The sequence below is a fragment of the Eutrigla gurnardus genome, assembly GCF_963514095.1.
Source record: "Eutrigla gurnardus genome assembly, chromosome: 4".
Lineage (NCBI taxonomy): Eukaryota > Metazoa > Chordata > Actinopteri > Perciformes > Triglidae > Eutrigla > Eutrigla gurnardus.
Window position 1 is genome coordinate 15,493,129 of NC_139918.1, and position 25,836 is coordinate 15,518,964.

Here is a 25,836-nt window from a genome sequence, read left to right on the forward strand (position 1 = left end):
ATTCATATTTGGGATTATTATTACTGAGGCATGAATGTGTGGGTATAGCTTAATACTTTGTTTTCCTTTAAATTCCTTGCTATACTTTTATCAAGTTTTTTCTATTTTACTGCCTATTCTATGAATATTCTAATGTAAATATTTTTGTGCATGTTTGTCTAGCATTGAGGGGAAACTACATTTCATTGTGGAGTCCTGTATTGTAATGTAAAAAGCACCTTATACCTTGTATATTGCACCTTAACAAAGTAGCTGAGTAAATGTACTAACACAGTCAGATTCCACCACTGGTATTTATAAAACATGAAAAACAAGAGTTGAAGATGTCAAAGCAAAATGCAAAAAATGTACCACTTGGGAGTGGAAGAAGCTGTATGCTTGAACCATTTACTCACCCATGACTCTGCTTACAATTTTCACACACACACACACACACACACACACACACTTCGTCAAATTAGTTGAGCTAATCATTTTTTTCACGTACCCCAGACAACAGCAGAGGTGTTCCCCTGGGAACAAGACTCTGGTAGAGAACAGCTGTGATATGATACTGAAGTGGACATGGTTCGGCTCTCTGCTGCCTCCCAGTGGCGATTAGTTATTATAACCCAGAACCACAGAACATGTTTCATGAATCTCACATGTATGTTTTGCTGTTTTCTATTTACATGCTTCCTCTGGGTAGAATAATTGCTGAATACGGTATACAGTTCCATTTCTATGCCGATGATACACAACTATACATTCCACTGCAACCTAATGACCCCTCTCAAATACTGAATCTGGAAACATGTGTAAATCAAATCAAGATCTGGATGAGCCACAACTTTCAGCTTTCTTTCACCTGCGGAATATTGCCAAAATCCGCCCTTCTCTATCCCTGCGTAGCGCCGAGGTGGTTCTCCATGCCCTTGTGTCCTCCCGTTTAGACTACTGTAATGTCCTTTTTTCCGGCCTCCCCATCTGCACTACCAGGAGTCTCCAGCTTGTACAAAACTCAGCCGCTAGACTTTTAATGAAATCACGTAAATTTTGCCACATAACTCCGGTCCTGGCATCCTTACATTGGCTGCCCATTCAAGCTAGAGCTGATTTTAAGGTTCTTCTTTTAACCTATAAGGCCTTGAATGGACTTGCACCACTGTATTTAACAGAACTACTTACTCCCTACACTGCGTCACGTCCTCTTCGTTCTCTTGGTTCAAACCTCCTGGTCATCCCATATTTCAGTAAAAAGTCAGCTGGTGGCAGGGCCTTTTCCTACCGTGCTCCTCTCTTATGGAATGGCCTTCCACAAGACATCAGAGATGCTACATCCACTGCGATTTTTAAGTCTCGTCTTAAAACATACCTTTTTACCCAATACTTTGGTTAACACTAACTAATTTTATCACTCTCCTCTGGTGTTTTACTCTTGTTTTATTTATTTTTATTGTCTGCTATTATTGTTCTTGTTTTTACTGTAAAGTGTATTGAGACCATGTACCATGGTGATTTTGCACTTTAAATAATAAATTGATTGATTGATTGATTGATTGATGTAAGTCCGAAAAACCAGCCCATTCCTTTTTACTTTTTGTTTAGCACTTTTGTCTAATTATGTTTAAATGTATCACAGAAAAATAGTTAATTGTTTTGTGGATGTGAAACATATATGTGTAATACAGTATTATCCATTTCAGAGGCAAAAAACCTTTCTGAACAGTCGAGTGTAGTGAAGTAGAAGAGGGTGACAGATAAAAAAAAAAAAGTGTCCAATTCAAAAAGCCAAAGTAGCATCACATCCCAAGAAATCTTAGAATTTATTTGTTCAATAAGAAACCAGCACCAAAGAAAATAATATTTAGCTATATCAAAATACACAGTGAACATATAAAATGAGACAACAGAAGACACCAGCAATAAATACAGATAAAGTGAACCACTGCACAGTACTTCAATACATTAAAAAGGGACAGAAATACATTATATGTGACATGAAGAATGCGACGCCTGGATAAAGTGCATCGAGTGAAAACTGTAACAGGTGATTTTAAGAAAGAACAAAAAAACATGATCTGATTAGACAAACGGTAGTTATCAGTTTATCATCCTGGTACATTTCCCAAAGTTACATTTTGTACTACTTGAAATATAAAACAATCCCATTTCTCTCCTGTTGGTCCCATCAACTTAATAGAAACACAATAAACACAGTATGTCTATGAGAAAGGCACAATATGGACATAAAAGTTTTGGTGTTTCGGGGTACACTCCCCCCGTAGGACCTATGTAAAGTTACAAGTCCATGTAGAAAAACACATTAAGGTTTTAAATATTTATTTAAATGTGTGAGGTTAATCACACCATCTGCGCTGCACTTGACACAATTTGCATCCAAGTCAGATTTTGCAGGAAATCCTATTTACAATTTCTTTACAGATGCTGTTGCAAAAACATAATTTATAAAACAACAAGAGGTTTTTAATGGTTAAAAAAAGAAGGTAAATGTAATATTGTACTCCAAGTGGTAGTATCCCCAAAGGCCGTTTGCATAAGTCCATATGTGCATCTTATCACTTTCAACAAACAAAAACAAACTTTATTTAAAGCGTATAAACATGGTATCCATTCTCTTCGGTAAAGCTAAACCTAAAACTTTGGAGAAATAAGCTTTTCGGCATGGAGCAGTGAATCTATCCTTTAATCTATCAATTAAAGGATAGATTTTGACCCTTACATTAAGATCGACATGCCCAAATGTATGATGGGAGTGTTCCTGCTTGCTGCAGTTTGGTATCAACATGAATTAGCCATGAGTAAGTCGACAACATGTCAAAACTTGATTGGATGTTATTTTAAATCACAATGTTTTAATTATCTGTGAAGGATACAGAGTAAACTTTGCACATACTGGTTGTGTTTTGATACACAATGACACAAATTTCTCCTGCTGTATTTACAGAGACCAATCTTATCAACCTGAATCTGGATAGCCAAGCCAGCGTGACTGAACAGATTCACTGATCTTTTTCACAGCGGACACTTTGACTTGGCAGATGTGGTGACGGTGTATTTAAGCTTAAAAAAAGCCATACATATTTTGCTTAAATTAAATGTTGAGACCGTCTTCCAGCAGTGCCTTGGAGCGATGTTGTGATCCTCGGTGGCTGTGTTCATGCTCTCGGTCTCTGTTACTTCTTCTCATCTCTCTACCACTCACTGCCCTCTCTCCGTCCTCCTTCCTCTTTCCCCTCTCCTCCTCCTCCTCACCCCCTGCTCTCTCAAACTTCCTCCTCGCACTCTCAATCCTGCTGGCTCGTTTCTCATCTCCTCTCTCACTTTGGTCAAGCTGCAGAGCGGTTCCTCTCTTGTGGCGACTCCTCCGTGAGTCAGATTCCTGCCTTTCTGAATGCTCCCTATTCGTCACCGTTTGGTGACTCCTATGAGACTCCTTCCTGGAGTCGCTTCTTCCATGATCTTCCCGTTTCGCGCCCCTCTCAGCCTCTCTTAGTTCCCCCTTCTCTTCTCTACCTTTTACCACCTCAGCTCTCCAGTCCCTCACTCCTCTCTCCTCTTCAGTGCGCCTCCAGCTCTCTGTCCTGTCAGCTTGCTTTCTGTCTCTGCTGCCGCCTCTTTCCTTATCCGTCTCCTTCGTTTCGTGTTTGCTTCCTCTTTCACTCCTGTGGCGTCGATCTTTGTCGCTGCTGCTGCTGTGCCTCCTCGTACTCACACTTTCCGCCCCTGTCTGTTTATTTGTCGATCTCCAATCCGGCTTCTTGTCCCTATCATCCTCTCTACGGCTCTTACTCTTTTCACTTTCTCTATCTGGGTTTACCCACTCACAATATGCTTTTTCAGTCTGGTCCTCTTGCTTTGAATCGCCTGATCTGCTCTTAATTTCCTTTTCTTTTTCAGTTTTCTTTTTCTCTTTGTCATCTGACTTTTTATTTGTACCATTGTCTTCTTTTGTCTGGTCTCGCTTGCTCTCGTGCTTTTCTTTTCCAGCTGTAATTTGGTTCTCAGATTCTTTGTCCTTCTTTCCTTGCTTAGGTTGCTCTTTTAAAACTTCCTCTTTGACTGCTTTGACTGTCTCATTTTTCTGCTCTTTTTCCTCATCAGAAATTTTGGTTTCCCACTCACCCTTTTCCTTCTTACTTTCCTTCTTCCCCATCTCCTCTTTATCCCTCTTTTCCTCTAGCTCTCCCATTTCCTTCAGGCTCTTCTCTTCTTTTTTCTCATTCTTAATTTTCAAAATGTCCTTCTCCTTCTCCATCTCCTTCTTCTTCTGCTCCTCCTCAACCTTCTTGTCTAGTTTCTCCTCCAGGAGGTCCAGCTCCTGGTCCAGCTCAGCCAGCTTCTTCGGATCCGACTCAAAATCGTCATCAACTTCCTCCTCCACCTCCTGAATCTCCTCATACTCCTCCACCTCGATGCCGTCCATGGTTTTCTGCAGCTGTGTCTTCACCTTGTTAAGTTCCAGGAGGCCGTCTTGAAGTTCTTTGCATACATCCCTAATCTTGGTGGCAAACTTAGTTTTGGCACCCTTGCGGAGCTCGTGGGAGTCCTTGGCGAGGAAGAAGACATCCAAAGCCAAGAAGAGTGCCGACATGACCCCTGTGGTGACGCTGATAGCTTGGGCAGCTTTGGCAGCACCACCTGCAACACCTAAAACCTGTACCGTGCTGATGAGCTTATCTGTGTTGACCATCAAGGCTTTTCCGGCACGGCCGCCCTCCTTCATCACATGCTTGAGATTGTGGTTCAGAGCCTTTTTCGTGGCGCTCTCTGAGTATTTCTCAAAGTCCCACTCCTGCAGGGTGTCCATACCTGCCTAGAAACAAGGAGAGTAACAACCGTCTCAGAAATAAGATATCTTTGTAGGGACACTACTAAGGTTGATGGTTATCCTGTGATTTTATAGCTTTCCTTAGAAAAGAAAAGAAATTCTGGGAAATATATGAGATAAACCAACCTTACAGACACTTCAATATGTGTGTAACATTTTAGGGATATAGGATAGGGATGCCTTGAAATTGTTTAACATTTTCCAGTTGAAAAATAACCTGAACACTGTGTCCATGTTACCTCAAACATACAGACATTTCTAGTTACTTAATTGGCCGACTAATTCACAAATACAATATATCCGCAATGAGCAAATATTGGCTGATATATCACAACTGGTCATAACTGCACCTAAATTTGAATACAAACAGTTCTTAGTTGAACTTAGCATCACCAGTGGTCAAACTTTTAGTTGATGAACAAAAAGATAAATTGACACAGGCGATTTATAATTAATCAAGCAAAATGCCAAATATGTGTGGGTTTTGAGCTTCTCAAAATGTGAAATTTGCTACTTTTCTGTTTTACATCATTGTAAATGTTGTATAATGAACTTTAATCTCACTAATCAAAAAGACCTTTGACAGAATCAACTATATTGTGGTCTCGCTGCAGTATTTTTGCATCGCTGTCTCCAAACTGAAATCAAACATTTTCTCACCTGCACGAACTCCAAACACTCCCTGATGTCTTTGATCTCCTCTTGGTAGCCCTGGATCATCTTCTCCAACTTCTTTCGGTCCATGCTGGAGTGAACTGTATCTGTGATATTGGCTGTTGCCGCGGTGATGCTGCCCGCTGTTGCCACACCAATCCCCACCGCCGTGACAATAATCGAGGCACCAAAAGTGAAAGGTGCCAGAATGAGCCCCGTGATTGTTGCCACGCTGCCGGCGACACTGGCCACCCCTCCACCCACAGCAGCTTGAACAGTTTTTTTGTGGAATTGATCCGCGGCGTCAGCCAAAGCCATAAGCTCCAGGATGCGATGCTGTAAGGACGCCCCCCGCTGGTTGAAAAGACGCACAAACAGACGAGCTGCCATGTAGACACGATCAGCTGCCTGCTCCATCGCCCTGGAGAGACACAGGAGCTGTGAACGCTTGAAACTCACCAGGCGGTGTATTTGTTAAGTTTAAAGCTTGATGCATGTTAGTGTGAGAAAGAGCAATTTCCCAAGCATATGTGTGAAATTTTCATGTGGACACAGCCAACGCTGAGCTTTTCAAATAATTACATTTGAACCTCAAAGTTGACAAATACTTGCTGAAGCCTGCATAAACTCTGTTGTCCAGTAACTTAACAACTTTTAAAGAGCTTTTGAATATCACACAGAACACAATTTGTTTCACTATCATATCGGCTAAACATATGAAAATATAATGGAAAACCAGTGTGGCCAAGAATTTTCATCATCATACCACACTTTTTTCAGTACTTCACTATGGGCAACAATTATTCCTAATGATATAATTAATTATAATTGAGTATACAATTCGAGTTTCCGAAAATTCATGAATGGATTAACCAAATGGTTCGCCACTTAAGTTTTTTGCTAAAATTGACTCTTGCCCGTTATGAGTTGATGAGCTTCCTGGCTACTGTAGATAGCTATAGGGACATTATTGCTACATATTAGAGGCTGATAGTTTTTGGGGGAGGGATCCTGTGGATCATGGAATTCCTGAGGAATTGTCGTCTTCATCATGCGACTGGGACGAGACAGGAAAAAAGGTCAACAGCAGCGGGCGGAACAGGAGTCATCATTTTTAAAAAGTTGTTTTTATGTATAACTATGTAGTTCTACTTTGAAATAAACACAGGATCGGGATGGGATGAGTTTTTTGTGGGGGTGGGGTAGGAAAGGAGTGAAAATCCACTCCTGTGCCTCCCTATACTATAGATCCGATAGATATCCTAGATAAGACAACACCCAAAAAAATCCTCAGAAAGCAAAAGTATCTTTTGTCTAAATTTGAATTGAAAACTATTTAAGAAAAAACACTTACATTTCCTGCTCATCCTCCTGGAAATCTGACGTCTCGTTCCACTCTGCCCAACCTGGAAACCAGAAAAAATGCAATTAGTAAATGAATACATAAAACTCTGTTTTGTTTCTAGTTTGACGCGCTAATATATATTGTATTGTTATTAACTTTTACATTAAAAGAAACATCCTTCGTGTGTGTGTTTGTGAATAAGTGGAAATTCTTCTGATAGAGCAGTGAACAAACAAACACACAAACAGTCCAAACAAATAACATCATCATACTGACCTTTGACTGTGTTCCACCACTCAATCAACTCATCATTTTCCTGAAAACAGAGAAAATGTAAATATATATGCATGTGTATATTTATATTTATTTTACTCTATATACTGTCCATCCAATCCAAGTCCATTCAAAAGTGCACACATAAGAAGCAGTAAAGCAAACGCTAAATAAAATGCCAGAGCGAGTCCTAACACACCTCCTCAGCTTGGAGACGGCTGTCTTCAGTAGGATAAGCTGCCATCTCCACAGGCTGGACCGCCACTGTGTTCTCCTGGAAAAAACACAGCAACATGAGTTTGACACAAGATTCAGTTTAAAGCGACTGTATCTGTAATTATTCTCACCACCTCTGTATGTCTGTTAGCATCACACGGTCAATCTACATGGTTCTATATCATTGGCATAGAGCCAGGTTTAACGCACGCACGCATATTTGTCTTGTGATCTCTTTAAGCAAAGCTACTAACTTTTCTAATCATTTCACAGGCTGCAATTAAACAATATTTTTCATGTCACACTACCAGAGAAAAATAATACGGTGCAATATTAAATATATGATTGTCTTAATATTAAGACAAACCATTATTTCGTTGCACTGAGCTTGCATTCTGAATTCATTAATCTAATTACATAAATATCATATATTAGGTTTTGTATTACTAGCCAGCTACGCTTAAAACATGTTTTATATTGAGTTCCATTTTCATGTATTAAACGTTTCTTTCTCTTTTTTCAATCAATGTGTTGATTGAATCTCCAGTATCTCGTTCCAGTTTTATTTAGCATTAATTCATGAATTCATGTCATCATCATTCTAACCTGCACTGGGTTCAGTTCCTGCAGCTCAACAGCCTCCTCAATGAGAGGCATACTTTCTGAACTCTATGGAGGAAAAAACACATTAACATACATTAATAATAAAACAAGCATACAAGTAAATAAAGTATAAATTTAAAAAGAAATTAACCATACTTGTAGAGATAGAACATGTGTACCTGTGTCACATTTTCCGGGACAACTTCTTATAATATCTGTCTCAGTGTACGTGCAAATAAACTACATTTTAATCTTTTTACAAGTCTTTCAATCACCAAAAAATGTAATATGTTCTGAATTTAGATATCCATATCTGTACTGTACTATTCTGCAAGTTAGTTTGCAAGCCGTATATTTTAATTGCATTAACCACAAAGTGAGTAGAAATACCTAGAGCGAATGAGCACATACCTGTGAAGTTATATTACGTTTGGGTATGTTGGGAAGAGTTGTCTTGATTCGGAATGACACAACCTGAGAAACAAAACAAGAAAAGAAGAGTTTGTCAATAAGAAAAGATAAGAAAAAAACAAGAAAAACAAGAGAAGCAAGAAAAAATCTCTAATCTCTAATGTCAAAGTTCAGCTCAAAACATCGGCCTGATGGACACTGTGCTTTTATCAGCTTAGATATCGTCCTCCTTGCTCTACGGCTATCAGATTGAGTGCTGACGAGATCAGTCATACAAAGTATGAGGGCAAGTTTCCTCTGGTTGGTGAAAAAACATGTCAATGTCAGACAAATCAATAGCAATTCTATCATACAACATGTTGTCAAAATATTGTTGTCATAGAAATAAAACTTTTGAGATGACATGCTTGGATGAAGCACCCGCAGTTCTTTTCTGCCAGAAAGAAACACTGCATGGACAAAGGCCCTAAGGTATTATAAATAAATTAAGATAAACCACCTCAAGGTATAGCTAAATTAGACTTTGGTTCTGACTGTCCTGACTTAGGATGTTTCTTTTAAGTGAACAACTCACTCGTCGTTTCCTCTTGATGGTTCTCCTGCGTCTCAGCCCGCCTCCTTGTGGTGCCTTCATGTCCTCACTTTCCTGCAAATGAAGACCGATAATTGCTTAACAGCCGCACACTCACGTACACACACACACTCACTCTAAGAATCCTAATACAATGAGATAGACAGGCAAAGAGAGAGAATATACTACTTATACTACGGCTCAAACAAGTGTACATGAATACATTTCATAACTGACTGTGCCAACAGCATCGTACCTGTTGTTCTGTTTTGGGCGTCCTCCGGAACATTCCTGCAAATCCTCCTTTTTTCTCCTGTAAAAATAAAACGGTCATTCAAAGTCACAAAAAGATATAATCAAACAGAATAAAAGACTAAATCAAGACTCACCTTTGTGGTGCTTGTAGTTTCAGAGAGGTTATCGTTGCTGGCCGACAATTCACCAAGTGCTGAAAGATTATCCTTTAAAATAAAATAGAATAAAAAACAGGATATTATCACTGAAACTTTTGGTTGAGGTTGATGGGAAGGTAACAAAGTCCAAACGTGGTCAAAGACCTCCTCAGATGTTTGAAAGTATATATAAAACTGTAAACAATGGCTTCAAAATCTGGCAGAGAATAAAGAGAAAGGAATGCTCTGCACATCTCGCTCAAATGCTCAGTTTCCCTTTTGTCAAACATTTGTCCTTCTGAAAGAAGAAAGCTTGGCTTGCTTAGATATAAACATTTCATTGGACATTGGTGTGTAGAGCCTTCCTTTTTTCTAGATTTGATGTTTTTGGTCTTTAACTTAAACACTATGGTCATCCACTTAGTATTCAAAACGATGTTTGCTGGCAAAAACTATTTTCATGAAAGTACTTTGGCACTAGTATTGCATACAGTATAAGTTAGAACAATTTGATGATTTCTTCCACAAACTTGGCTTATCGCTCACCTCTGCAATTTCTGAGAGGCTGTCACAGCTGGCGGACAACTCCTTCGTGTCACTGAGAGGATCCTGTAAACAAAAAGGAACTTTGACATTTTCTAGGCAATCGGATTTGTTTTAGCTCAAGGTTATTTTAATCACAATATGATTGGTGATGATGGATTTCACAACGGGTAATCTTACATAGCACCACCAAAAAAATGTAAAAAAGTTCATGTGGTCACCTTCGTAGTGATGGAGCGTGCAGCTGGTTTAGGAGACTTTTTGAAGATCCCTGCAAGTCCTCCAGGCTTCTCCTGAAACGTACAAAATATTCACCAGTGAGTATTGATATAATCAACAGCAAACAAATAAAAACAGGCTGAGATTGTTTTCGTATAACGTTTGTACCTTTGATGCGTTTGCTTCTAAAAGATTTTCACTACTGGCTGATAACTTCTTATCCTCATTTGATTCCTGAGCGCACACAACAGAAAATAAAACAAAAATATAAAGTACAGTCAAATAGAGTGATATACTTTAAACATGAATGTGAAAGGGTCACTACTGTACATCATCTGTTGTAGTTCCCTCTGCTGGTTTAGGGGTCTTCTTAAACATGCCACTGAAAACACTTTTCTCCTGAAAACAGACATTAAGCATGTACAAAATCTGTGTAAGTGACAGTAAAACTACAGCAGGAGGAGTATCTGTGATGACTCATAGTAAACATTAAATAAAAAAAAATAAAAAACAGTACTAGCATCTTAAAAATTATAATTTTTTAAAGCATTGACTGGATCAAAAGTTAACAAACCAGAACTAAACGCGATAAAAAATATTCTATATTTTACATGTACATGAGGAACTGCATAATTAAGTGCATTAAAATTAACATTTTAAAATATTTTATCATCCTGAATTTTTTTCCTTGGTAAAAAATCAAACAAACACTATTTCTCATCACGATACCTTGGTGTTGCTGTTTTCAAACAGATTGTCATTACTTGCAGACAGCTCCTGCTGGTCGTCTTTGTCCTGGAAAAGAGAAATAGACGGTTTATGAATTGTACAATAACAGTCAGCACAGACGGTGTGAGAGAGTAATTCACCTCTGCCTCGTCTCCAGACGCTTTAGGTGTTTTCTTAAGTAGCCCACTGAACAACCCACCTTTCTCCTGATGAGAGAAAAGAGTTTTTTGTATTAATTTTAGACGGATAACAAAATAAGTGTATTAATCGAACAGTATAGTATACAATATATTTGGGACATTTTGTTGATAAACTTCTCTTGATTGGCTCTTGAAGAGTGCAAAAGGAGGAGGAATTTCTATTGTTTCAGCAGTAATATAGAGAACTTTTATTCAAGTAACACCACAGTATAAAAAAATATTCGGAAATATTTTTTCTTCTTTCTTCTTACTTAAAAATCTTAATAACTCTTGAATTACATCAAAATGTATTTAAAGTGCCAAAAGTAAAAGCACTCCTTAGGAAAAATGACCCCACTCAGGGTGTTAATGTTGTCCAGGTAGCTCTCATTTCAACTACTTAATATAGTATTATGTAGTGTTATTGATAAGAATATATCTTCATTTCAAACTGATCTGTTATCCACCTGTAAAATCTTGACCTGGAAAGTAACTACAGCTGTCAGATAGATGTAGTTACGAGTTATGAGTTAGAAGTACTTTCCCTCTGAACTGTAGTGGTGTAGAAGTATAAAGCAGCAGAAAATGGAAATACGTAAGTTAAGTATAAGTAATTCAAAATTGCACCTGAGAGTAAATATACTTAGTAACTTTACACCGCTGCATTTCAGCACACCATAATTAAATCACATAGTAGTGTCTTGAAACATGCTGTAGATTCCTATTAATTTACAACCTTATATTTTTTTTATCAAAGTAACATTGTTATGTATAATAATGATGTCTCCTGTGTACCTTTAATTGCACAGATTTAAGGTACCACAGATGCTGTTGTGAGTGTTGACACTGACCTCGTCAAACAAGTTGTCAATGCTGGCTGATCTTTTGAAAATGCCTGCCAGGCCGCCTTTTTTCTCCTAAAGACAAATGTTTGTTACTTCTTCCAAGTGAAAACATTTAGAAACAAAAGAAAAACCAAAGAGAATCAAAGGTCAAAGGCTACACCCCTGAATCACACAGTGAATCAGGGTTTGCTCACACTATTAAATTAGTCCAGAAAGGTTCATCCACAGCGTATTACATGACATGTAAATTGATAATGAATGATAATGGAAACGATTCAGTAAATGCACAAAGTTGCTGGAAGGGGATGAGCATTTTGTTATGTTTAATAATCAGTAAAGTTATGTCTTTTATTTACCATTTGCTTTACACACCGCTTGTACATACAATAGAATGTCTGAATGTTTCAATTCATGTTGAGACAGAAAAAGAAGGTTATTATGTTTAAAGCATGAAGTACCTTTGGGACGGTGGTGTCAAACAGATTATCACAGCTACCAGATAACCGTTTTTCTGTGTTCACCAGCAGCTCCTAAATTCAAATCAGAAAACTGTAAATATAAATATTTACTCCATCACCCATAGGAGGAAATTTAACGACTGAATTAATTGAATGAATCAAATCACAGTACCTTGTCTGCTGCCCCACCCTCTGCTGGTTTCTGTGGCTTCTTAAACATGTTGCTAAAAATATTTTTCTCCTGAAAACAATGCGGCTGTCAGTGAACGCTCCCTCCGAAGACATTTTACTTACAATTCAAGCCACATTATATGGTTTACCTTAACAGGGTTATTCTCAGACAGGTCCTCACTGCTGGCTGTCAGCTCTTTCTGAGCTTCCCCTTCCTGAAACACAGAAAAGTATATTTCATGAAACCTGTCAAATTGTGAGCAGGTTTAGAAACTTGCTGCACATCAAGGAAACACTCACTGGTGACTCTGCCCTTTCTCCAGACGCTTTGGGAGTCTTTCTGAGGAGTCCGCTGAACAACCCTCCACCTTTCTCCTCATGGAATAGACAATGAAAAGAGTATTTGTTGAAGTAGTGGAAGTATTTACAAATCAAACTGCTGTTTTGTTGAAAAGCCATTAACCATCTAAGAATTTAATTCACTGACCTGTTTGTTCTCAGATAAATTCTCGGTGCTATTTGAGAGATCGTTGTCAGGAGATTCGTCCTATAAAAAGGTTTGTTGTAACAAATAAATGTTATCTGGAAATACTAGAAAAAGCTACACATATTATTTGAATCTTTACATTGAGGAAAAGAAAAGGTCACTTTTTGTTATTACAAAATATTTGGACTTAATTATAATTAATCAAAGTTTCTACAGTTGTTACTTGTTATTAATAGAATATGAGTTGTCAAAAAATGTTAATTGAACGTCTGATCTGCACCATAGTAATCAATAATGATCATTGGATACATTTTCCAGATTTCCATGTGACAATAGTAAGAACATTCAAAAATGCACAATGTTAACAAATCTTTTAAAAGAAATACAGCAGAACCTTTTCCTTTTTATTATGAGTTTTCCACCAAATTTGAATGCTGAACTTCACAATGTATCATAAAAGACTGCCAAGCATCCCTCAAATGATGAAAATAGAAATAAGAGTTTGATTTCATTAAAACATGTCACTGGCAAATTACACTTTTACCTCGTCAGATTGAGCAGCTTCTGCAGGTTTGGGAGATTTCTTGAATATTCCACTAAATATTCCTCCTTTTTCCTAAAACACACAGACAATGAGTTCTTATTTAAAAATTAAGTTATTTAGGACTATTTCTAAATTACATTACATTTTTAAAAAACTCACCTTGGTGTTGAGAGCTTCCCTGCTGCCCGAGAGCTCAACGTTTTGGGACTGTGCTTCCTGAGAAAAGATAAAGCAGTCAGAACTGGTTACACACTACAGACCGTTTACAGTTTAATCAGTGACCTTTAACACCCAATGTCTCATCTTAAAGGGGAACGGCATCGATTCTACACATCAAAGACTGTTAATAGGTGTACTACTGATCACCTTAAAAAAGCTTGATCTCTCTGACCCTGACGTCACATGAGACCTTCTTAAACATCAACTGCAAGGACTTTCCAGGACCAATTCCCTCATATTCAGGGATCCCACGGGGTATTTTTTTATTGTTTTGTTATTGATTTTATAATAGGTGAGGCTATTTTAAGCCCCTATGGGGTTAATGCGTCTCCTTGCCCTGTTTCCTCATTTTGTCTCTTCGGTTTCGTATAAAATTGTGCTAAAAAAGTCAAACCAATATCAAATCACAGTTTCAGACACAGATCAAGGTTTACATTTACTTTTACGTCCATGGCGAGAACTTTTAATGATGTCCTACAGGCTCTGCATCAGGTCATATGAATGTCCAGCGGATCTTAAACAAGCGTATCTTTGTTCATGTCTTTGGTGAGCCAGGTTCACTAAAACCTTCTAGCTTGTTTGTACTGTTTAACCTGCTTCATTCTAATTGAAGCACTCGTGCACACATGTTGCACTTTCGAGGCGCTGATTGAAATGTGGGAACTCAGCCTATATAGTAACGTTAAATGAAAACCATATCAAAATGATTTCTTATCTTGTCTATTTTCAAAAAAATGTAAGCCTTCCCCCTCAAATTCACAAACTTTCAAGTATTTCAAGAACCTGTGGGAACCATGAATAAAAGGTGGGAAAAGAACAGAAGCACCATTTCAGAAACCAAAGGCCAAAACTGATCACAAGAAGAGATGCACCAGGATCGGGATGACTTGTTAATGCTGCTTCTGGGATTCGTACCAACAGCCTTCTGCTAGCCGGACATTCTTTGTAACATCCAACTAGAAAACACTGATTCCCTGCTAGAGAAAATTAAAGGGACGAGTAAATCAGACTGCTTACTTCTTCTGTGGGAGGACTGTCTGCAAGTCTGGTGGACTTCTTAAATATTCCACTGAATGCACCGCCTTTCTCCTGAAACACAGATAATGTTTTGTATTTCAATTCATCAATCACTCAGTAATTGCATACAACTACAATTAGAAATAAGTAAATATATAAATATTGTACAATACAATTATCAATATATATATATATATATATATATATATATATATATATATATATATATATATATATATATATATATATATATATAAATAACATAGCCCTGCTACAATGTATATATCTGTAGAAAGAAAGAAAAACAGGAAATGTTTTACATAAAGACTAAATGCATTAGATTGAAAAATCAGAAAATTCAATGATAAGGAAAATAAAATAAATTCAAAGAAAATAGTAAAGTAGAAACTAAATGTCCCAAAGACAGAAAATAGCAAAATGACTGTCAGAAAAAAATAGAACTTGCGATCCTAATTTTCTGGAGCCCACAGTGAAAAAGAGACACATTTTCACTGATGCCAGAGAGATTCTTTTACAACCAACAACTAACCTTGGTGTCGGCAGCCTCAGAAAGACTGTCATTGCTGGCTGAAAGATCTTTCTGTGCTGATAGATTCTCCTGAAATAAGATTTAAAAACTATAAGAAACAGGACCAGCTCAGCAGGAAATGGTAGTAAAGGCTACAAGGGAAAACAAATGTCTGGCATATTATGTCCTCTGCTCCTGCTGGAATACAGCATTTGAGCAGACTGGCAGACAAGCATTATAATGGCTGTATTCCATTTGGTTAAAGTAACATGCATTTTTCAGACCTGGTTAAATGGAGTGCAGGCTGTGATTGAGCCGGTAGGAGTGATACTGAATCTCTATCAGCTGACAGTCAAACAGCAGCAGGTTGTAAAGACACTGCAATCTTATTTTACCTTTTAACAACTTGTTAGTGTTGGCAAAGAAACTACAGACACCTTTCAGCCATGACTAACTGAAAAATGTCATCAGTGTCTATTGTTTAGGATGCTGTTGGTACATGTGGCATTTTGTTTAGGTGCCACACAGATTGTGTATTCAGGTCAGTATAAGTAGCATGTGCTGGGTTTTTTGTTAATTGATTTTGAAATTTTAGACTAGCAAAATTACACAGGGCCCCCAACCTGATACATCCACAGACATCATAAGAAAAGATTTAAAGCAAAAAAAGTGTCCATGTTGCCTACATATGTTGCATCTGTGGTGTTAAACATCCCCGCAGGCTGGAATTGTCCATACATTGCCACAGTCTAAGGACTTTAAAAAAGTAGTTTACTGTATCTTAAGCCTGACATAAATAAGTCTCACTCTCTCACACTCAAGTTCCAGCACACATCAGGGTACTAAGATAGACACTACTTGACAAATAAAATAAATGTTAATAACGTTAACATAATGTTAGTATCCTGGTGTGTCCTGGAACTTTGTTTATTTATTTTGGTTTACTGGTTTACCTTGCACTAGCTCGCACATAGAACACAAACACTGCAGTGCACAGGGTATTTTCAGTTTTTATACACTGTTTAGTTACTTCCTCATTTATATATCGATAAATGGACTGTATGAGTCAGACAAGGATTACCCAATCTCCTCCAAATAAAGACAGGACATTATATCATTGAGCCACATATTAAACATATATAATAAGCACAGCCTGCTGGGTCTCATGGCATGTGCTGTTCTGTGTGCAACATTTAAGTGGAGTTAAAACCACACCCAACAGGATGGCAGGCGGCAACGACTAACACTGATGGCTGATGGGTTACGCACAATAAAACTATGTTTTTTTTTATTTTTTATAATAAGACGGTGCTTAAAGCTTGCCTACATGGAAATTAAACTTGTGTTTGATTACCTCTCCAGTTGTTTTCGGAGTCTTTCTGAGGAGTACACCGAAAAAACCACCTTTCTCCTACAGAGAAGCAGAAAACATGTTAATGCAAACTGACTATTTATTTTCTTTAATTTCAGAATAACAAATCTCCTTATCTTACATATGGGGTTTGCTATGGAGCTGCAGATATTTTTGAAATGACACATGTTGGCGGTGACTACACAGTGACTCATGTAGTTTCAGTGGCTGGGCGGTGGGGAAGATCTGTCAGTTAGATGATGAAGACTAACCTTGCCCTCAGACAGGCTGTCGGTGCTGGCGGAGAGCTCGCTGTGTAACGACTCTGCACCCTAAACACAACAAAAATGTTACTCAACCAGCGTGAACATGAACAATGAAACCGGTTACTGAAACTCAGAGGAACATGTTTATATTTGTTGCAAGAATCAGACAATTGTTTACAAGCAAATGGTTAGTAATGTAGATTTTCTCGAGATACCTATCATATTTTTTTATATTGAAATAGATTTAATGTTATATGACAAACTTGTCTAGTAATATATTATGATTAAAGGTTGTTTTGTTCACTGAATCAGTTCTTTTGATTCAGTGCATCAAAAATGACGGTTAATGTGTAATAGTTTTACCTCCTTCAGTCGAGGGGCCTCAGACAGTTTCGGAGATTTCTTGAATAATCCACTGAAAACGCCTCCTTTCTCCTGTTATGTAAAGAAAATTAAGAAACTCACTGTCAAAGCCTTTTCTTACCTCTTCCCTTGTGAGAATGCTTTGGTTAAAAAAGGTTTAATCATCAAAAGTTTGTACTGGATACCGAAGAGAAATATGTTAATAGTTTAATTTCAAGTGATTCATTTCAAATTAAAAGCTTGTATAAACCTCTTTTTGGGGGTCAGAACAGGGGAAGGGTTGTGCAGGGCAGTTTGTTTGGGGAGAGCATGGGAGAGTCTATAGTGTTTTTCTTTAGCTAGATTTATATTTCAATTAATTATTTTTAAATTAATTTTAAAGACTAAACGGTGAAAAAGATGCATTTTGTTTGAGCCCTGGACCATAAGGCTGCCTTTTACCATATGCAGATGAAAAATATCATGTTTCTTTCTTTATTAACTAGTAGCTAGTAGAAACTTCAATCTTTATTGTTAGTAGGGATAAAAGATTATTTCTAAAGAATGCACCATTTGGTCACTTGATTCAAAAATAAACAGCGACTATAAGCAATGGTAGAAATAACCCATCATTTGATACTTTTGCCATAACTTTGACCATTTCTAATTCCACCTAAATGTGCAATTTACACAATGTGAAAATATTGTCATTTCACAAAAGAGTGGAAATAGGGCTTCATAGTCTCTTACTTTAGTGGTGTTGTTCTCAGACGGAGTCTCGTTACTGTCCGACAGTTTATCCTGAAACAAAGTTGAACAACTGTTTCATCAATGAACATGAATCCAACGAGGGAAGACCTCTGACAATGACACACACAGTAAGTTACAAGTTCCACCCTGTTTGGTGTATGTTTTGAAGTCCTGTTTAATATTTTAATTTATTTACCAGTTCATTATGATAATCAGATCACTGGATTCAAAATAATGATATGACTTGTTTGGCTTTGTATTACTTGAGTTGCATAATATATTGTTTTTCAGCTGCATCACCTCGTCAGATTGAGGAGCTTCTCTTTGTTTCTTCTTGAACATCCCACTGAATATGGCTCCTTTTTCCTGATATCAACACAAGAACAGTACACACATGCTCAGTAATGATCAAGGTCAGGTCAATGAGGAGCGTTTTTGCAGGACAATCTTCTAGTCTGTGTGTACACTGTAATTAAAGATGACTTTATCTGTGCTTTCAATAAGCTGCTCACCTTGTTGTTGCCGTTTTCAGACAGGCTGTCACTGCTGGCTGACAGCTCACTATGAACGCTCAGATTGTCCTGAAACACCAATGTAATACAGTAGAAAAGTGATACAACACAGCGAAAAATAGTTTTCCAGTTGTATTTTCAGGAAGCCATTTTGTCACTCACCTGTGCAGGTGCCTCGTCTGTTTTTTTATTGGATTTTTTAAGGATGCCCGAGAAGAAAGCTCCCTTTTCCTGCAAACACACCCAAACAAAAATGAACATACAACCAAACCACCATAAGAAAGCTGCACATAACAAAAATATCTAATAAATGAAAGCACTTTATTCCAAGTGCTCAAAAAACTGCATGGCTTTTGTATAAAATCATGTCTGCTTCTCCAGTGGAATCCGGAGTCATGTGAAAAAATAATCTTTTCCACATGACTCCGTAAGAACTTGGGCATGGTTTTGCAGGACACAGCAGTGCATGTTTTAGTGAGCTCCATGACCCTCTTAACGCCATTCTCTGAATGCATTTTGGTTCAACAGAAAAACATTTCTACCCCTGATTTCTTCAGATATTTGGGGCCCATCTTTCAAATCATTTCATATAAGTGGCTGAATGTTCGGACACAAAGTGAAATCAGAAATATCACTGTGGCACTGGGGGGCATTGATCAGTCCTTAGAGACACTGTTGTTGATTTAATCAGCCATCTGTTGATATTATGTTTTACTTAACAGAGGATTTCTATGTGGACTGGCCTGAAGTACACCTTGTAAATCTACTAAACAAGACCTACCTCATCTTCTGCGTCTTCAGGATCAGGGTCTGCTTTGCTGACCTGGTGATTAAATGGCAAAACAATGAGCAAGAGGCAAACTTGATGATCAGAAAATGAGCAGAAGAGTTGATGTTACCGTCACAGCAGGGGACATTTTCTCTTTGGGTGTTTTCCGAAACATTCCAGCGATCAGACCTCCGATATCCTGAATGAAAGGTTGAGAAAAAAGATCTAATGACAATCTACCTTTAAAGTTTCCTTCAATAATAATTGGGAATGTTGAAACTGTCTTCCCTGTCTCCCTGCTGACATTTAAAAACAATCAAAATAATGTTTCATTATTATTCATCGTCCATCATCAGGAAAGTCTACATGGTGGTTTTCTTTTGAACACTTTAACATGATATGATTTTCAGAGTTTCCACTTTATTCTTCTCTGTCGATTAAATATCACAACAGTGACTGAATAATGATTTGTTTGTCTGGAAAATTCAGAAGCAGAACTGGCTCATTAACGTGGCCATGTTTTTATCTCTCACCTGTTTGGATTCTGCATTCTTTTCCTGCTTGTTTATTTCTGAAGATTGTTCCTTTTCAGAGCCGGCTTCCTCCGTGCTGGGATCTGGACTCGGCTCTCTGCCGGCCTTAGAGAAGAATCAACCATCTTCAGTACAATATGATCATACAAATGTATGTAATTATTACAACCACACAACACTAGAATTTAATATATGTGCTTAAAATCACATTAAAACCTTATGAGTACAATTAGGAGGACCTTAAAAGTCCTGCAAGATTCTGATACATTTACTGATAACCAAGAATTGTCACAAATGTGAATATTCTACCAAGATATAATATTCTAATGAGATGCAAGAAAGGTGATTGACCCGGTTTGGGAAAACCAAATTAGCTAAGCTTTCTAGGTTTTTTTTTTTTTGGGGGGGGGGGGGGGGGGGGGGGGGGGGTAATTTGTGTAAAATGCATGCATGCAACTAGGTCTGTCATGATAACTACTATAATTATGTTATAATGTCACAAAAATAATTCTAATAAACAATTCTTCTAATTCTTGAAGATATTTCAAACATTACGGTAGTTTAGTAATAATTAAAAAAAAAAGTTTTAATATTTTAAATTAAACAATACAAAAAATAAATAAAAACACAACAAAAACAATAAATGATGGACACTCAGTAATTATATGCAATGTTTTCACATTGCCAAAGTCTTATAATGTGAGGATTATAAATGGACCATATCGTGCACATTTATAGCACGATAAGTTGATAACATCACTATTGACTGCATGCAACAAATATAACAGTCTGAATGCAAAACATGTTACAATTCATGGTAGGCGCCTAAATCCCAAACCCACCAGGGCACCCGAACCATCAGATTATCTTGACTTCTATCTAGCCTTTTATCTAAAGTAAACACTGAAAATACAAAACAATCCAGAAAGTAAAAGTGATATTGTAATTTTTCAGTGATGTGAGATAACACTTTATGAGCAATTCTACTTCGATGTAAAAAAAGACACCCCTATAAAATAAAATACTGCAGCCACCACCAAAACAACAGACCATCATACCTTTGGTGACGACTTCAATTGTAACCCTTTCATTACTCCCTTTAGACCGCCCTGTCAATTACAGTCACATGTCACAAACCAGCTGATGATAACACACACAACACACAACACACACACACACACAACACACACACACCGGTTTGCTGGCAGGAGCCTGTTTGGCCAGGACATCGTCAGTTTTTTCATCTTCATCATGGATCATGTAACTCTAAGGAGGAAAGAAAAATCCGTTTTTGAAACCTTTGCTCACACACTTGTATAAATATTTGAATATATTTGATATGCACATTCACTTCTTATTTATTTTTTACTTTCACTTAAACAATTTAACAAAAGTGTACACTACAGTAAAGCAATGAACTTGTTCAATACCATAAGCATAAAAATAAACATATACAACACAGGAACGCCTGTCTGCCTGCTAATTCATTTCTCCAGGTGCAATTCTTACTGTGAATGAAGGCGTTTTCTCCTTCTGGCTCCGGCGAAACATTCCAGTCAGAACAGACTGATCACTCTACATCAAAGCACAGGAAAATAAAGAGGAAGACATTTTATACACTGTTTAGAAATTAGGTCAGAGGTGCCAGTTAATAACTCTAGTTGTAATACCTGTTTGAAGTCTACTTCATCTTTGGGAACTTTGGATTGGATCTGATGAGGAAGAGGAAGGACACTGACTAAGACATTTATTGAAAAAAAACACCAACGAAGAACTTGATATTTAAATGCATCTGTTCCGAAAGGGAACAAATATTTGGAACAGAAAAGAAACATGAAACCCTGTGTGCCTCTCTGCCATTCTTTATTGTAAACTGTTCTCACACTTAACTACAGACTCAGAAATGTGCTGATTAAACTATAATTTAAATTAGATATCTTTGTTGACATGAAACAAAAGCAGGTTTACATGATTCTCAATTTTCAAGTATAAGCAAATGTTTTTCACGCAACTTCATAATATATTTTACAATATTCTCTTATAATTATTCTATATTATATACATTATTATTGAATTTTTTCTTGTTTTTTTGTTTATGCATTTTAAGAGGTTACCATAGAGAAGCAGACAGGAAACATAAACAAAGGTAGAGAGAGGGCTATAACTACATATGAGATATGAGAGCCATCACAGTGCACTTTCCACTTACCTCTCTTACATCTAGTAAAACACAGCTGACAGCAATTTAAAAAATATATAATACAGTAGTTACCTCATTGTTTGCGGCCCTCTTTATTCGGTATTGTGTCAGACTCAGTTCCTGTACAATAAACACACAACTATTTAAAAGTCTCTTTGCAAATCAAAACTCCTCATTTACTCTCCTCTTTCTCAAGTAAAGGTTGTAAAATATATATTAAAGTGTGTGGAAGAGACTTATAATGCAGATTATTATTTCCTTTCAATTTGTTTTGTTTTTTTACCTATTACATATCCTGTCTGACAGTGTTGTGCCAATAAATGAACCAGCTTTAATCAGTATTCACCATGTTTAAAAGGGACCATTTTGTGTTGCCAAAATTACAAGGATTTAATGGATTAACCTGCAGTTTCTTCCTCCCAGAGTGGAAAGATATTTTCCACTGGAACTCAAATGAATTTACTAAAATGTTACCACATGTTTAAGATGTGTTGGCCCACCACACATGCTCAGTAGAATATAAAACTGTGGGACACCTAAAACAATTGTATAATAGAGAAGCACTACTGGTGTAGACGTGCTGGACTTACAGTGTCTGTAGGTCGTTGAGGAACCAGAGGAGTTGGCTTTTCCTGTCTCTCTGGGTCATTTATTTTAATCTGTAAAGACAGTTTATTGAGATGTGAAGCCATCCTGAAGCCACTTTTAAAAACCCCACTGATGTCATGGCACATGCATGCACCAACATGTGGTTAACTTTGTCACATAGCTAATCAAAGCTTTGGGTTTGTTACAGTACCTCTGCAGGCTTTGGGGGAGGTTTAGGCTGTGAACACACAAGACAACATGAGTGTGTACTGAATATTATAATGATACAGTATGATTTTTACACACTACTATTGGAGAGTATTCAGACTGTGTTACGCATTAGTTCAGTGTTTTTGTGTTGGACGTAAATGTTCTCACCGGCTTTGGTTTCTTTTTGACTTCAGGTTTCATCATACACGCCTCCATCCTGCCTGTTAAGAGCAATTAAAGTGTAAACAGGGATGATCATCACAGGTTTGTTTTTTTAACTTTGAATGTGTTAGAAATGCATACTGGACCAGATGGAAGTAAGAGTCAAACACTCTCACCATTTTGCTTTTTAATGCTGAATGTCTTATTCCTAAGAAAATTATGCGCACATCTTTGGTAAGCATTATCTTGTTTGGTCGGTAGACAGCCTAGTACATGCTATTAAATTAGGTCACAGCTCATTAGTGTTATTAGTAACACCTGTGGGTGGTCAGTGTAGTATTGTCTGCTTGAATAAGAAAAACTTGTCTTACAACACTCCCATTTCACTCCCTCATGGGTTCCTGACATCATATTTATTTGACTTATAGGTGAGACGGACATATTTACATACGTCAGGTTCGTCAAGAAAATAACTGTAAGTTGTAGCCCTCAATTTTCCACAAATCAAAAAAGTAAAAGGTATTGCATTCAAAAGTACTCATATAAATGTATTTACCTTAGCAGTTCAAGAATAGTTACTTAACAGCCATTCATCATATTTAAAAGCACAAAAAAAGACTGTAAAGTAACTATTACCAGTAGGATGCAATACAGTGAAAAGTAGCCTACTAATGGAGTATGACATCCATGAAGCGCAGAAATGCGAATTATCATCTACAAGAACCTCAACCCTGTAGACATAACCCTTAAGACTTAACACTTTACTAAGTTACTTACTTAAACAAACATGGAAACAAACTGAACAGAACAAACTGTCGCTAAAATAGGAAAGGTATATTCATTCGTATGAGTTAATAAGAGGGAACAAAGCTGCAGCTACAGCTCATTTCTTATGAAGCCGTCGGAGAAGTACTACCAAGAATACACACACATTTCCTTAACTGTCACCTTATTAGTTGTACTGAGCTCTCAGCTAGTGTCACTGAATATTGGCTAGCTTAATTACTGAAAACGTTTAGCTAATGTTAGCTCACGTGAACGGTTAAAAAACGATGCTTGTCGTTTAAACGGACGGTAAATTACAACTTACGAACGTGCAAAACTAGAAAAAGACAAAAACGTAATCAGGCTGACGTCCGACTGAGCGGTTTTGACCTACCGAATATTTGAAGTCAGTTCACAGACAATTCTCTGTCAGTTTCATGTAGTCAGTAACATCGAGGCAGACCGCTCTGTCTGCTCCTTCACTGTCACTGACATTCCCAGGAGTTTTAAAACTTCACCACACCCGCACAACAACATCTGCACGCACGAGGCGTTCAGGAGCTCATCCAAAAGCTCCGAAATCATAGCTTCAAGTCACAGCCGACTCTAGCACTTGTTATGGAGGTTAAGTATAAGAAGTGTTGCATTTATTTACATGACAATTATATATATGGCTAATCCAACATGTCATTATTGTTATTTTTTATCTTAATGTATATATTCTGCTAAAATTACGTTCTTTCACACAGCTTATGTTGAGATAAAAAACACATTGGTGGTTTTATTATAACATACATAACATGACATGATGTTCATTTTATCAAATGAAAACAGGGTGGTCGATTAATGTGATTAACATTCATCAAAGTTGAATAGCACAATAAAAGATATTCTACTTACAGTAACACAAAAATGGGTATAGTATCGATACATTTTGAATAACTAGTGTTTCATCTATAAATATGTCAAACTTCACAAGCATCACATACGAGAAAACTATTTGCAATGTTACTTTGAATACAAAATGTGCAAAAAAAATACACACAAAATAAAAAAAAAATAATAATAATATATAAATGTGAAATAGAAGCAAGCAATATTATTTATTTGGCCTATGTACAATGCAAAACGAATATCACTGTCAGCATCGTCACATCTTACCAACTCATGACCACTCTGATCATCTCATGTTCCCACGCTTCTCATGAGTATTTACCGCCACGTGAATTGTTCCAAATTTTCCGACAACACCCAAAGGCAACGTCACTTACAGGTCGAACGGAGCATCTTAAACAAACCAAAACACGCCCCGAGATGTTACGTGCAGCAAATCCTCACAGCGAAAAAAGGAATCACCTATTGGATAATAAGACGACTTCCTGTCGCACGAGCTCATTCACTAAAACCTCCATCTCATAATTGATGAGATGATGATTCTTAACCTCTCACCTGTTTTTTGCAAGTAGGAGAAGATGTGAAACCTTTGTCTCTCGTCCTGGCTGTGTGATGGCTGCCGTCTCACCTGGGAGTGGGGTGTGGCTAGTTTGAGGTCTACCTGTGTTTGTGGGAATGGAAGAAACGCGTAACCTCGCCGCGTGACTCTGATTCATCGCTTTCACATACATACGTCAACAAGGCGATAGGAGCTGGATTAAAAATAGAAAACACAGCTTCTGTGATCTCGTATGCATTTTCAGCCATGAGATCTTATATAGAGAATTGGATTCCTCTCCAAACGGTGGCCATTCATTGGATTTACCACAGTAAGACACAATGGGTGACAGGAGAAAGGCACCGGAGTTCAATCATATTCTAGTATTGTTGACTTAAAGCAGTTTAATTTAAAAGTGACACTGGCTGCAGATCTTGCGTATCTTCTCGCCCTGCTGGAGTGATGTAGAAGTGTCCCACAGTGCGGGTTTGTACTGGTGGGGTGTGGTTTCCACTACATTTCAACACACAAAATGGCATATGCTGCTCATGACGACTTGAATCGACTGCTCTGTGTGGCGGCAAAAATCCTGTACCCAATCCCATAACTGTGTTTATCCAAGATCAAAGTTGTATATGAATTATTATTATGCCGCAAATGTAAAGGGTGACATAAAGGCAGAGACATGTGCAGCAGGCATGCTTCCATCTGCATTCACCG

At 37.5% G+C, this 25,836-nt stretch overlaps 1 protein-coding gene across 1 annotated transcript; it reads right to left on the reverse strand.

Moving 5' to 3' along the window:
• Positions 1–1,765: 1,765 nt before the first annotated feature.
• apold1a (apolipoprotein L domain containing 1a) lies at positions 1,766–25,211 on the reverse strand. Its single transcript, XM_084006867.1, has 45 exons — positions 25,134–25,211; positions 22,926–22,978; positions 22,759–22,785; positions 22,550–22,618; positions 22,032–22,079; positions 21,430–21,471; positions 21,269–21,334; positions 20,954–21,025; positions 20,818–20,868; positions 19,760–19,864; positions 19,357–19,425; positions 19,239–19,280; positions 18,620–18,688; positions 18,458–18,526; positions 18,246–18,311; positions 17,946–17,996; positions 17,217–17,288; positions 16,860–16,919; positions 16,591–16,647; positions 15,258–15,326; positions 14,708–14,779; positions 13,631–13,687; positions 13,472–13,543; positions 12,928–12,987; positions 12,741–12,815; positions 12,590–12,655; positions 12,442–12,510; positions 12,270–12,341; positions 11,818–11,883; positions 10,928–10,993; positions 10,788–10,853; positions 10,389–10,457; positions 10,227–10,292; positions 10,061–10,132; positions 9,843–9,905; positions 9,294–9,365; positions 9,161–9,217; positions 8,908–8,979; positions 8,334–8,396; positions 7,926–7,988; positions 7,303–7,377; positions 7,107–7,146; positions 6,840–6,891; positions 5,492–5,906; positions 1,766–4,816 (listed from the first exon to the last, which is right to left on the reverse strand). Exons 2-45 carry the CDS (start codon positions 22,971–22,973, stop codon positions 3,095–3,097), a joined length of 4,794 nt encoding a protein of 1,597 aa, XP_083862993.1. The 5' UTR covers positions 22,974–22,978; positions 25,134–25,211; the 3' UTR covers positions 1,766–3,094.
• Positions 25,212–25,836: the final 625 nt, after the last annotated feature.

What these genes read in the sequence shown, in the direction of transcription:
- apold1a (XM_084006867.1), bottom strand. Translation starts at nt 22,973, where the DNA reads ATGGAGGCGTGTATGATGAAACCTGAAGTCAAAAAGAAACCAAAGCCG. An exon ending in AGAGGGCCGCAAACAATGAG is followed by an intron (nt 21,472 to 22,031) that starts GTAACTACTGTA and finishes CTTCCTCATCAG; the next exon opens with ATCCAATCCAAAGTTCCCAA. An exon ending in CAGACGAGGCACCTGCACAG is followed by an intron (nt 18,527 to 18,619) that starts GTGAGTGACAAA and finishes TTGGTGTTTCAG; the next exon opens with GACAATCTGAGCGTTCATAG.